The following is a 13,653-nucleotide window of genomic DNA, read 5'->3' on the forward strand; positions in this document are numbered from 1 at the left end:
GAGGCAAATTCCATTTTAGAGCCATTGAAAAATGTGGAATAAGGGAACCTATAATTTGTACCCAAATGTTATTCTTGTGTGTTTTGAAATAAACTCACGAATATGGCATGGTGCTTCATAGTAGAGACATGAGTCATTTTTTGTCATCATATATGCAGCCACATTTCTATAAGTACAATGTTATTTTAAACTGAGACTTATAGCATGTGGAGACTGCATACGACTTGAGATTTTTAAGTTTTGATCTCTCTTTTGAAGCAATTTTATAAAGAATAGAGAATGCCATGAAATTCTTTCCAAAGATTTCAAATGAAGAAGATAAAGCTCAAAATATGTATTTAGTACCTAGATAAATTTGGTATAAATTGCCTCAACGAGTACTCTTGTTAGTTCGAATTAAATTATATTGTTGCAACATATTCTTAAAAGAGTTAAGAGTTTTAGTATGATTCTTGAAGAGTCTATAAGGTTATATGGTTTATATTTACCATGGAGTTTATACTGCTCCTAGTTTATTTTGAATACTAATTTTATTTTACATTTATTTGTTCTTTGCAGGAACACAAACAACTATTGTTAACTCTTGGTAAACCTCCGCACTTCCCCAAGTCAAGTTTTATTCAAGTTTAATTTCTTGGAGACCAAAGTCACATTACTTCATACTTGACGGTGACACCAGTCAAATCAAGACTTAGTATCATTAGGGGGAGAGACTTATTTAGTGAATTTATCGATCAAGGGGGGTCTTGGACAATATGCTATTATGGACATATAAGCGCGCTGTGCTCTTTTTCCTTCGATCAAGTTTTTATCTCACTGGGTTTTTCTTGGCAATGTTTTAGCAAGGCAACATTATGCGCGTCCAATGCCTTCTTAGTATTTTTAAATTGTGCTCAATTTTTCTCCTTTGCTTTGGTTTTGTCCCATTGATTTTCCCAGCAATGTTTTTATTGAGACGACTATCATTTATACAAGGACATCCCAAAGGTAGTGTTGTGATAAATAGTGGTTGTCCTTCTACAATGTATATTAGGAAACTATCATTACAATCATAATAATGCAGAGAAGCTTTTGGCTTACTATAGAGAACCCTTGTACAACAACTCATGTATTTGAGTTCCTATATAAAGCTGGTATAATGATATTGGAAATAGACACTTTGTTTTTTTCTCCCCAATCTTTCTTTTATTTCTCTCTTTTCTCTACTTTATTTCTAACAAATTACAGAATTTTCTGATCATAACAATTATGCGATTAAAATACGTCAATTACAAATAAATGAACACAGACTTCACAAAACTAATATGCTTTAATGATTTAATCATTGCCAAAAAAAGAAAAAAAATTAGAAAAAACACTGTATATAAAGCTTCCACAAGTCCACTGTCGACAAACCGACCAAAATTTGCACTGGCATGTTTCCTCATTGCTCTGTTTCTCATATGCACGTCACCATCTAGCCATATCTACTACTCCACGCACTCTCTGCTTAACAGTCAACGACCAAACCAAATGCTTCTCCGCCTTCTCTAAACCCCCAACCACTGCCCACCGCCGCCATCTCCACCTCCTTCAGCTGCAACTGAGCTCCAATGGACAGCTCCGAAGAACCCAACAAGCCCATCTTCTACGACTCATCCTCTCCCTCCACCCCCCTCCTCTCCAAACCCCCAATCGAAGACCCACCACCGCCACCGTCCCCTCCGCAATCTTACACCGACCCACCGGAATCCGATACCGACCCGACCCAGTATCTCCAGATCTCCTACAACCACGGCCCCCGCCATTTCAAAGACCTCCCCTTTCTAATCCTTCACCTCCTCTTTATCCTGGCCACCTTCGCCATTGGAATCTTCGCCGTCGTCCACCGCAACCAAAATTACACCGCCCTCTCCTCCTTCTCCTACGACTCCGACTCCGCCTCCTGCGTCAAAAACGAAACTTTGACCCGTCTCCCCAACTGGGTCGTACCCACTTTCTCCTCTTCCACCTCTCTGCTCAAAGATTTGATATGGACCCTCGTAATTACGTTGATTCTAAGCCTGCCCATTTGCTTCAGTCTGCTGATTCTCCTCAAACACTACGCCAAGCAAGTCGTCTACGTCTTCCTCCCCTTCTTCATCCTCTTCCCAATCTTCTTCAACGTCTACTGGTTCGTCGCCTGCACTCTCAGCTCCACCGTGCAGCGACGCTCTCCCTTTAGTTTACAGAATTTTGATTCTGATTTTCGTGTTTTTGGTAATTGGGGTCGTTGTGTGGATTCTTGTTGTGAATTGGCATCGGATTGAGCTCACTGTGAGCATAATCGGGGTGGCATCCCATGCGCTTTCCCGGAACTTGGGCTTGTTCGGGGTTCTGCCGTGTTTGACACTAGGATTGGTGGTTTACTATGCGCCCATTGTTGTGTTCTTGGTCTATGCCAGGTTCAATGGGAAGATTGCGCCGCGGGAATCGAATGGAGTGTATAGTTGTGTGTGGAAGCAGGATGGTTGGGTGCCTGCTTATTACGCATTGGCGATTTTGACAATGTTGTGGTCGTTTACGACGATGGTGGAAGCTCAGGTGTATGTGATTAGTGGGACTGTTGCTCAGTGGTATTTCACTAAGGAGGATTCAACTCCGAAGCGGATTATCAGGAGCTCTTTAAGGTGAATTGTTTGTTGCTACATTTGTTTTTCGATGTTTGGAGTAATTTACTTAAGTTCGTACTTCATATATTGCTGCAACTTGCAATTGAAATGTACTCTGTTCCAAACTAAATGAAACTGAATTAGTGAGAGTTGTAAAGTTGGTGATTAACTATGTTTTGTTTGAATAACGAGGAAGACTGAAAACAAAATCAATTTATGTCGAGAATTTGTAATTTATTGCAAGTCAGGCATATCAGTGTACTTTCAACCAAATTTGCTTTCTAGGTTCCACCGACCAAACTCCAGAACAACTATATCTTCTCTAATGTAAATATATGCATGAAAACTGTCGATATTTAGCATTTCTTCATGGTGTTAGATGGACAGACGGTAGCACTTCGGTATAGGTTCTTCTCCACCTGGTAATGTCAGGTCCCTGGGACCTTTATTTTCTTAGCAACAAGCTAATGTTCCTGGATGTATGTCCACATGATATCTTGAAGGATGAAGATGCAATATTTTTGCTTTATCTGGCATGCACTGAGCACTAATGTTATTCCGCAGCTTTGTTTTCTTAATGCAATTATGCCTACTTTTCAGTGACGTTCTGTATTCTTTCTTATGCCTAGTCGTCAACCCTTGTGCTTTTGAGAATTGTAATCTGGTCATAGTTTTTATTTTATCTGTTCCTGGTGAAACGGTTGACATATTAAACAAACAGAAATATAGGCATTACTATTTAGTGAGCACAATAACTTCTCCTTTCTCATGTTTCTGTTTATACTTGCAGAAATGCCTTTGGCCCCAACTTTGGCACAGTATGCCTATCTGGATTACTTTTATCTGTTGTTCGAGTTGTTCGTGCCATGGTTGATGGTGCAAGACAAGACGGTTCACCTGGGATGGTGTATTTTGTAATGCGCTGTTGTGTTAATGCCTTATTGTCAGCGATTGATTTTCTCAACAAGTTCACAATCAACTTTGCGGCAATAACTGGTGAAGCTTACTGCTCATCTGCAAAAATGACGTATGAGCTTCTAAAGCGCAATCTTCTCTCGGCGGTTTTTGTGGAAACCATCTCCACTCGTCTATTGGCTGGAATTGTTTTTGTACTCTCAGCAATATATGCAATTGTGGTATGTTGTCTTTTCGAATCTCAATCATTCAGTTTTCCATTAATTATTGTTTAAGATCGTCGTGCATCATGTTTGGTGTTAGGAACTCATCCATGTATTGAACATGTGACACTACATAGATCTATCACCTAACGCAGTTAATGATAGTGATAATAAATGTTGTATAATTATTGCCTTTTGGTCTTCTTCCGCACTTTCTGGTGTGGCCTAACTGAGAGAAGAGAGTTGGGGGGAGGACGGAAATGGAGGAAGGGTTGTTCTAGATGTCATGCACTGTCGATTGGGAACTGTACATAGAGTGTTTGCACTGTATAGGTTTGATGAGTCATTAGGAGATGCATGATAAATGTGCTTTCCTGTTCCCAGATTGCTGGACTTTTTTTCGGTTGCATCATCTTTCTTGTTTTGGAACTCCACTTCTTCCTTTTTATTCTGCCTTGGTATTTTCTGATTATATATGTGCATTGACAGGTCTGCGCTATCTTACAAGCTGCGACCAGTCTTGGGGTTGATTCGTACTTTGTGGCAGTTCTGGCGTGGGTGCTGCTGATCTTGGTACTGGGTTTCTTTGTTCATGTGCTGGACAATGTAATTGACACCGTGTACGTGTGCTACGCCATAGATAGGGACAGAGGAGAGGTTTGTAAACAGGAAGTTCACGAGGTTTACACTCACTTACCCATTAGTCGAAACCATAGACCATCTTCTATGATCTCCAGAACTCTGGGTGTATAAATTAATCTTTGATTTACAATGTTGTGGTGTTGATTTGTTCTTTGTGTCAAGTTGGAATTGCTTGCCGGTAGATTGTGCATATCGAGTGTTTCTTTGTAACGATTTCTGAGGTTTCATCAATAAAGAGAATTCTTCAAGGAGAAAGGCTTGGCTTCTCAAGATTTAGGAGTTCCTCCTTAGTTCACTCTTTTAGTGGTTGATTCACATAATTTCGTGTTTATGATATGAATGTCACCTCAACAAAAAATCAATTAAATCCGTAAAGAACAAAAAATCAATTAAAACTAAAGTAATTTAGTCAATCAATTGTAGCAAATAGATAGGTATTTTGTAATTCATTTTTCGAATCCGACTATCTATTTTTATACAGTTCAAAGACCAAATGATCTCGTATTTAATAAACCTTTTTTTTTTTTTTTTTTTTTGCAAAACTGATTTACATAGTGATTATAATATGTAAGGTTTTGATCATAAGTATGAAATTTCGTAAATCGGCTGCATGTTGAATTAAGGAGAAACACCTACTCGTTCTTGAGGTGCCAGGTTAATTCCTTAAGACAATGTACTCTCTTTACAAATTTGGAATTATAACGAATTTACATTCAAAATTCAAGATCCAAATTTGGATAAAAGTATTACTTGTGTACAAGATTTGTATCGGTTAATCTGATGACTGAAAAGTGTTGCAAACTTGGGCATAATTTTTTTTTTTTTTTTTAAGTACATTGTGGCAGCTTAATTTGATAACGAATTCGTCATTTACAAAATTCAAACTTAAACCTTTCACTTTCAAGTGTTGAAGAATATCCACCAAACCGACACTAAAGTTAAAATCTTCGTTCCGTAACTTAAAGTAAATTAGTAGAAAATATAGGAGGAGCAAAAATAAAGGGGAAAATAGCAAAAAATATACAAATACGGTTGGGGTACTTTGAGAATTACACATTTTACACACACACGGCGGAGAGTCGGAGACCCTCTTTTGAAGTTTTGAGTTGTGAAGCATAAAAAGTTGAACAATCTCTGCAACCATGGTTCTCGAGGTTAGCCCTCTTCTAATCCTCCTCCTTCGCATGTTTCAATTTTTCAGGTTTTGCATACGGTTTTTCTGATGATTATGCTTAAATGTGATGAATAATCAGGCGACTATGATCTGTGTCGACAATTCCGAGTGGATGCGAAACGGCGATTACTGTCCCTCCCGATTGCAAGCTCAAGCCGACGCCATTAATCTCATCTGTGGTGCCAAAACCCAGGTTTTCTTTCGACTTTTAATCAAGCTTTTCCCTTTACGAAATTGTAAACCACTTCAATTTTTCAACAGTGGAGTTTGTAAATTGGGCAGGCTAATCCGGAGAATACAGTTGGGGTATTGACAATGGCGGGCAAAGGGGTTCGGGTATTGGCTACTCCAACCTCTGATCTTGGAAGGATTTTAGCTTGCATGCATGGTGAAGTTCTCATTTCATTACTAATTTGCTTGTGTGATTATTTTTTAATTGAATTCGAAAACTTTACATGTTTAGCTTACTTGTAGAGTTAAATAGCTGATGAAACTGTATCAATGAAGCGGTTGGAATGGTTTTGTTGAATATGAATGATCATAGTTTAGGCGGACATTATTATCCAAAGCTGTAACTTTAGTTTTGAAGGGAAACTCGAATGAGCTTTAGTACTATATATTATCCTGCATGAATGTGAGACTGGATCTTACTATACAATGCGAGGAAGTAATTAGAGATGGTGAGGCCGTTTTAAGTGTGATTCGTGTTCTTTTGCGTGCTGGATTTTATTAAAATTTTAGTTCAATGGGTACCTTTATTATCTCTTATTTGTGGAAATCGTTCCATCATGATGTTCGTCAAATTATCCCTTTTTTCTTTTGGTTAATTTCTTTGCAGTTCTCTAATTCCTTTTATATAGGTCTTGAGATGGGAGGTGAGATGAACATAGCATCTGCAATCCAGATAGCTCAGCTGGCTCTTAAGCATCGTCAAAACAAAAATCAGCAACAACGGATTATCGTTTTTGCTGGAAGGTATATAGTGCAATCTTCTTGCTTGCACTTTCCTTTTTGCTCTTTTTTGTTGTTGAAATCTAACTCTTAACCGTGTTCAGTCCTGTCAAATTTGAAAAGAAGGTGTTGGAATCGATAGGAAAGAAACTGAAAAAGAACAGTGTTGCTCTTGACATTGTTGATTTCGGGGAAGAGGATGATGGGAAGCCAGAGAAGCTGGAGGCCCTTCTGTCTGCAGTTAATAATAATGACAGCAGTCATATAGTACATGTCCCCGCTGGTCCAAATGCTCTCTCAGATGTTCTCATAAGGTGTTTTATTTTTTGTTTTCTCCCATGTCTGTTTAGATATCATCTTGCATTGCCAATTATAAAATTATTTGTTCATGGAATTAATTGGAATATAGGTTTAGATTCATGCTATTGTGTATAAGAGCAATGCATGTTGTACGAAGAAAGAATGGAGAAGTGAGAATAGTAGGTATTAAAATGATACAGGGAGAATTTGTGCAAGAATATGTATTTGAGCTCAAGTATTTCTTACAACTTACTTTTCAGAAAATTAATAGGCATAAGTTTCTACTTTTCTTTCTGTCTCCATATGTGTTCTATGTGTCACTTGGCCGGAATTGCTTGTTGAACAACATAGTGAACACAAGAAACTTTTCTTTCTATCTTCACACATATTCTGCGTGTCACTTGGCTGGAATTGCTTGTTGAATAACATAGTGAACACGTCACAGTACATTGTATAATTAATAATTCTAACTATGTCTCCCGTGATATGAGCTTTTCCTTATTTAATGGCAGTACACCTGTATTTACTGGTGACGGAGAAGGTGGAAGTGGTTTTGCAGTGGCTGCAGCAGCAGCAACTACTGCTGCTATTGGTGGCTCTGGGTATGACTTTGGCGTTGATCCCAACATTGATCCTGAGCTTGCTCTCGCCCTTCGAGTTTCTATGGAAGAGGAAAGGGCTAGGCAAGAAGCCGCGGCCAAAAGAGCTGCTGAAGAAGCTGGTGGAAAAGGAGGGGAACCATCATCCAAATCAGAAGATGTGACCATGACAGATCAAGCTAACGTTTCTTCCAAGGAGGATAAGAAACATACTGATGATATGGTTGATTTCAGTTCCTCTCTTGATTGTCTGTGTTTGCATGCTTGCATAACCTTGTCTAGTTCTTAAAGTCTATAAAGTCTATATTGTTGGGTTTTGTTTTGTCATTTGTTATTTTCAAAGAATTTTTGTTATTTAAATTGGCCTTGGCTAATGGTATGTGTGATAGGTTGAGGAGAATGACTTGTTGAAGGAGGCTCTTGCAATGTCAATGAACATCTCTGGAACTGGTCATTCAGCAGGTGATACTGAGATGTCAGAAGCGACTAGTGCGGATCAGGAGTTGGCTTTAGGTGAGTTATTTTATTTCTTATATTTCATATTATTTAGTTGAGTGAGGTAACTTGAGCATGAGCTTCTTTTGCTTGATTACTTGTGGAAATTTATTTACGACTTGCTTCTATTTTTTGTTCGTTTAACATGCTTCTATTTTTGTTCGTTTAACATGCTTCTATTTTTTGTTCCATGCCACTAACTTAACATAAGGTTTATATCCTCTTGCAAACTTAAATTTGTACAGGTATATTCTTGTACAACTCTTGGAGGTCACATTCATTTTTAATAGATTCGAGTGTATTTCTACGACTGTCTGACCTTAAAAACTTATGCATTACCTTCAGATAAATTTGACATTCACAGGTTTATACTTGGTAGTTCTTTCTGTTTACATGTTAAGTGGTCTACTTGCTTCATCTATTGGCCGTGGGTACAAGTACTATGGTTTGCTTAATTCCCAAGCTATGAAATATGGGTTCGTGTAATTCATACTCATAGCAATTGACGCTTAGCTTCCCTGAGAACATGAATCATTTTCTAGTTTGGTGTAGTTGGGCATCAAAATGTACACCTATCATGCGTCCTTTTTTGGTTCTTCATTTTACCTTTTTTGTGGTTAATATTACATTTGATTTGAAAATTCTGAGCATTGACGGAGCGTTCTGGGAGAATTTGTTAGTTTCAGCATGCTTATTATATCTTGGCTGCATGCAGCTCTTCAAATGTCAATGCAGGAAAGTGCAGGAGAGCCATCATCCCAGACCGATGTGAGCAAGGTGTTGGAGGATCAATCTTTTGTATCATCTATCCTTGAATCTGTATGTGTAATTGAACCTAACTCTTTTACTATGTGTATAGCTATTTTTGCTGTTGCTGTTTCTCTGATATGTTATTTTCCTTACAGCTTCCAGGAGTTGACCCCAACGATCCTTCAGTGAAAGATCTTCTTGCATCTCTGAAGAATCCGTCTGAGGTATGCTCACAAACCTTACGCATAGATCGTCTTGCATGAGTGTTTATGATGCTGAATTTTCTTGGTCACAAAATTCGTCTTTTGATTTGGTGTGAATATCGATTATCGGAAGTTTCTAGAATGTACATTTTTTGTTTCTTCCAAAAAGAAAAATTTCTAGAATTTACTTTCAATTACTAAATAGTTTTTCCCTTCTTTGTAATTGCTGTCCCGACAGAAGGACAAAGAAGAACCATCGAACGAGGACAAATGAAAATTGTGACTAGAACGACTTCTGTATCTTGAAAGTAAGCATTCAGATCCTGAAGGAAGTTTAAATTATGGGAGGACGCTACAAGAACATATGCCGATTGGGGTTTTAACGATTATTTGGTAATCAAATTATGCTGCATTTCTACTCATATTGCGCAGAATTTAGGCAATGGGATGAACTCTTTCAAACGTCTTGGCACCAGTTTACGGTAGTTCTATTGGAAAAAAGAAGGTAAAAAACAGATAGATTTTGAAATCCCTTAAGTTTACTGTGTTTTAATAGTCTCTGCAATAAGCCGGTGGTGGTTCACAATCGGTCAGTTGTTTTTCGATCAAATTTGTTCCCTCGTATAACAGCTCATGGAAATTAAGGGCTCGTTTGGTATTGGATTTGGATCCAATGTTTTTAACTCAAAAATAAGTTTTGAGTCACAATTTAAAATCTTTGTTTGGTATTTGATTTGAAAGCAATTCTCAAAATCCCAACTCAAAAATATTTGGAAACAAAACCTATTTGTTGAGTACACAAAATGTGTGTATTTGGACCTTTTTTTTTTTTTTTCGGAAATTCAGCCACCCCGTCTCCCTATCTTTCTCACAAAGGCCTGCACTGGTGTGCAGTCTGCTTGATTTCTTGACAAAGCTCCACCCCCGACTCCTCCTCAAGTTTCCAATTACTGCACGTCTCCAAAAACCAAGTCTACTGTGTCCTGTTGACAGAGTACGCAACCACTACAAGAACTACACTTGCTAGAACCCTTGCCGGAGCTCCTGCTGCTGCTTATACTGGCTCTTCGGCCTCATTCCACTCTCATCCTCCCCTCTGCCGACATCTTCTACGTCGTGGTTCACCCTGATTCCAACTACTCATTCGAGAACATTGCATTCAAAGGATTCAACTTGACAGCATCGTCTCCGCCTCCGTCATCTCTCTATAGATCCCGGTCACTATTCGAGCCCAAAACCCCAACAAGAAGATTGGGATTTACTATGGGAAAAAGACCCCTATCAAGCTCTTTAATTTAACTTTTTTCTGTTTTGGTTTAGTTTAGAGAAGCATACCAAACACGGTTTTGGATTTGGATTTAACATTTTTAAATCAAAACATGTGTTTTTAGAAAAAATAAAAATTTTGAGTTTCGTTTTCAAATTAGATTATCAAACAGACCCTAACCTTTTCTTATTGGCTGCTAATAGTTGACTACTAGTTAGATTTAGATGCCGTTTTATTAAGAGCCACCAATCTAAAACTGTTGCATCTCATTCATCTTATTCGTGTGGACATGAATTTTGGGTTCTTTAGGTCTATGCAATATCTTTCAGAGGCCTTCCTAGAAATTTCGTATGCATTGAGGATAGCATAGTAGCATTTGGCAGCCGCAGTAAGTTCTTGTCTAGCTTTTTAAATGGAGGGTCTCTAAAAACTCTAGAAGTTAATCCGGCCACCATGCTTGACTTTTTGGGTAACCGTGTACTATTTGTTAGCTGTTTAGCTAGTTTTGTCTGAAAATTGCACCGGAAGTCTACATAATAAAACCGGTTACAAACTTTTAATCAAATGCACTATATATGATAATAAGTTGTACAAAAACTTCGGTTTGATGCCTCTTTATTTTGGGTGTCTTGCTAGTTCTACTCATTATTAAACATTTATAATTGGTTAAGATTCTAAAAGACGCTAGGCGCTAGTTGGGCGTTGAGCTGCGGATTTAAGTAAATCTATTTATATCGTATAAATGAGTGTCTATTTATATTTTTCTTTAATACATAACTGTATTGGACACATAAATTGCAAAATAAAATGACATATATATTAAAGTATTATGACATATATATATATATATTAAAGTATTTGAACATATTAAAAATATGGAAAAAAAAGCATATAATAAGTGTTCATCCAAGTATTCAACAAGCCTTTTACAATTTATTGAGCAAAAATAAAATGCAAAATGATAGTTATCGATTTTCTATTTAGGTGAGAGTCACAATCTAGGCGGGTGTCTAAACGGGTCTAGGCGGGTGCCTACGCGGGTCTAGAAAAACGTCAAGGCACCCTTTTTTAATTTTCAAATGCCTAAGAATTAATCGGGATAGTAACTAGTTGACAAGCGCCTAAGCGTGGCCTAGTCGGGGATTTTTAGAACTGTTGCTTGACAAATGCTACTCTTGTTATGTAAGGCCAACGTGACCCACTATTAAGTACTGCCATTAGAAAGAAGCTAAAATTTGTTGGGTGGCATCGAATCCAGGTCATATCGTTCATATCAAAACCCTGCATCCACCATATAGATTGTGAGGCCTATAAACTCATATTCTAGCAAATAGATGAACCACTCATAAATTGTGAATCTGATCGAGCTTTCTAGGGTTTAGGGTAAAGAAAATTATGTAACCTTCGAACGTGTGATCTCTTTTACCTTTGTAAAGACAAGTACCACCAGATTAATATATCTTTCAACATAAAAGCAAGTATCACTACACTAGGAGCCGGTCCATAACATGAACCGCTATAATGTACTTCCATTAGAAATAAGCCATAGATTTGTTGGGTGGTCACAATATAAACTTATTGTAGAACAGAGATTAGGCACCCACACCCACAAGTTATGGGATTGATGGAGCTTTTTGTCCAAAGGGGTAGTCTCACTCACATGAAAGGGCATGTTTCCCCATACAGACATCCATGCATGCACTCACAATTGTATGCAAATTTCATGGATTCTAGTGCTTGTATTTTCTACCATTTTTCTCAATCGGATGAGCCATGTTTATCCCCAATATTAGGTGACCAGTATTTTATGGGATGAATGTTGGGTTGTTGCTCCTATCTCCTACCATTTTTCACAGACAAACCTGTGGAAAAACTCAAAACCCTAAAATAATTGTGAATATAATAACAAGTACAATTATACAGACAAGTTGCCAAGTTTTGTGTTTTCTTAATAAAACAATTGCAATTTTTTTTCCATGGTACGTATCATTGAGTTGAGTTGTCTAAAAAATTAAAAGTTTAGATCTTGCATATAGAAATATAATGAATTGGATTCTTTCTTTTCACGCAAAGATTCGTTGAAGAACTCAAAGATATGTATAGTGTGATGGGGGATTGGGATGTGCGTGTGCGATCCAAGAAAGGACCAGCATATCATCTGTATTCGTTCAAGTTTAGTGAAGTTTGTAGAGTGTGACCACATTGACCAACTTGTGTAGAGGTCAATATGGTATTCCATATTGATTGAGTCGCTTGTCCGTTCAATTTCGATCTACAAGAAGTCTGTAGCACAAGTGATTGAGAGTATATATATCTCTGTATTTGAATTTTATACTAAATACTCCTCAATCGGCGACCTCCCGAATGTTTGCTTGTGAAAAGGTTATTAAATGACGGTTTAAATAGCAATATGAATTTATTACATAAGGTTATTGGTGTATATGAACATAAAAGTTACAACAAACCGGATCTGGATCCTCTCCTGAGCTAATGGAGAGGATCCTCCTCATCAATCATTGTGGGCCGTTGGATTTTTATCCAACGGCTACAAACAAGGGGGTCTCTTTAAAGTTATAATGATTGTAGCCGTTGGATAAAAATCCAACGGCCCACGATGATTGATGAGGAGGATACTCTCCATTAACTCATGAGAGGATCCTATCCCTACAAACCACTCTTTGAATTTAGTACACTGTCGGAAAGGAGAAACTATCTTGCGTGACCTCCAGACGCTGGTTAGTATTCCCATCACATTACTTCTTAACAATGACCTACTAACAAGTTAGCAACTTTTTTTTTTTTTTTTTTTAATTGAAACAAGTTAGCAACTATGAATGGACATGGATACTTGCTGGTCAATAACAAGAAGAAGAGACAAATTGGATAAATAGGTCAATTACGATTTAGGATAAGATTACGTGTCTTCAAATAGACAGATATTAAAATAGGGAAGAAAAAAAAAGGAAAACTAATGAAAAAGCTTGAAACTTTGAGTTTTAATCAAAATGACAAAAAGTTGTTGTAAGTGAATAGTAGAAGGAGTGACTTTTTAGAGTAAAAATATCATTTTTCGTTAAGGTGAACAGTACCGGGAGTGTTTCGTTAAAACTTCCAAAAAAATATGGAAAGTCATTAAGCCCCATATAATTTACTTACCTTAGCATGTACGGTACTAGCACTCTTTTTTTTTTTTTTTTTTTTTTGAAAGCAACGATAGTAGATTCCATAGATTGAAAAAAAAAGGTTTGATCAAGAGCCGGCAGTAAAGTCGCCAAAGTCAATTACAATCAGATGAAAGTAAACCAAGTATGAAATTGGGGGGCTCCTCGAACCAGGAGCAATTCACCGAAATCATATGTAGAGCTTGATGGGCCAGGCGATGAGTAACATCATTTCATTGGCGACGGGTATGGGAAACAGTAGCATCAGTAATCGTGTGAAGACAAGCCTTGACGTCTTGTACAATAAGTCCAACTGCTGACATATTGGTAGAGTTGTCAAAAGTCGCATTCACGATCTGGAAC

General features: G+C 37.6%; 2 protein-coding genes across 3 annotated transcripts; both read left to right on the forward strand.

Annotated features, from left to right (window-relative positions):
- The first annotated feature begins 1,463 nt into the window (after nucleotides 1-1,463).
- On the forward strand, nucleotides 1,464-4,645 carry LOC103942086 (CTL-like protein DDB_G0288717). Its single transcript, XM_048573574.1, is given in 4 exon segments — nucleotides 1,464-2,180; nucleotides 2,182-2,648; nucleotides 3,421-3,766; nucleotides 4,238-4,645. Coding segments are annotated over 4 exon segments (1,665 nt in total). The 5' UTR covers nucleotides 1,464-1,592; the 3' UTR covers nucleotides 4,502-4,645.
- A 738-nt stretch (nucleotides 4,646-5,383) lies between these two features.
- On the forward strand, nucleotides 5,384-9,284 carry LOC125472612 (26S proteasome non-ATPase regulatory subunit 4 homolog). 2 transcript variants are annotated; one of them, XM_048574274.1, is made up of 10 exons: nucleotides 5,384-5,544; nucleotides 5,644-5,757; nucleotides 5,847-5,952; nucleotides 6,425-6,539; nucleotides 6,620-6,829; nucleotides 7,328-7,637; nucleotides 7,804-7,927; nucleotides 8,625-8,728; nucleotides 8,815-8,883; nucleotides 9,101-9,284. In XM_048574274.1, exons 1-10 carry the CDS (start codon nucleotides 5,533-5,535, stop codon nucleotides 9,134-9,136), a joined length of 1,200 nt encoding a protein of 399 aa, XP_048430231.1. In that variant the 5' UTR covers nucleotides 5,384-5,532; the 3' UTR covers nucleotides 9,137-9,284. The 2 variants fall into 2 exon arrangements, with proteins under 2 accessions (XP_048430231.1, XP_048430232.1); XM_048574275.1 differs by having other exon boundaries at nucleotides 9,104-9,284.
- The last annotated feature ends 4,369 nt before the right edge of the window (nucleotides 9,285-13,653 follow it).

The sequence above is a fragment of a genome, unplaced genomic scaffold (assembly GCF_019419815.1).
Source record: "Pyrus x bretschneideri cultivar Hongxiangsu unplaced genomic scaffold, Pyrus_bretschneideri_v1 Contig7, whole genome shotgun sequence".
NCBI classification, from domain to species: Eukaryota; Viridiplantae; Streptophyta; class Magnoliopsida; order Rosales; family Rosaceae; genus Pyrus; species Pyrus x bretschneideri.

Coding starts and splice junctions, on each gene's coding strand:
- LOC125472612 (XM_048574274.1), top strand. Junction 6,540..6,619: donor ATTATCGTTTTTGCTGGAAG/GTATATAGTGCA, acceptor AACCGTGTTCAG/TCCTGTCAAATTTGAAAAGA. Junction 6,830..7,327: donor CTCTCAGATGTTCTCATAAG/GTGTTTTATTTT, acceptor ATTTAATGGCAG/TACACCTGTATTTACTGGTG.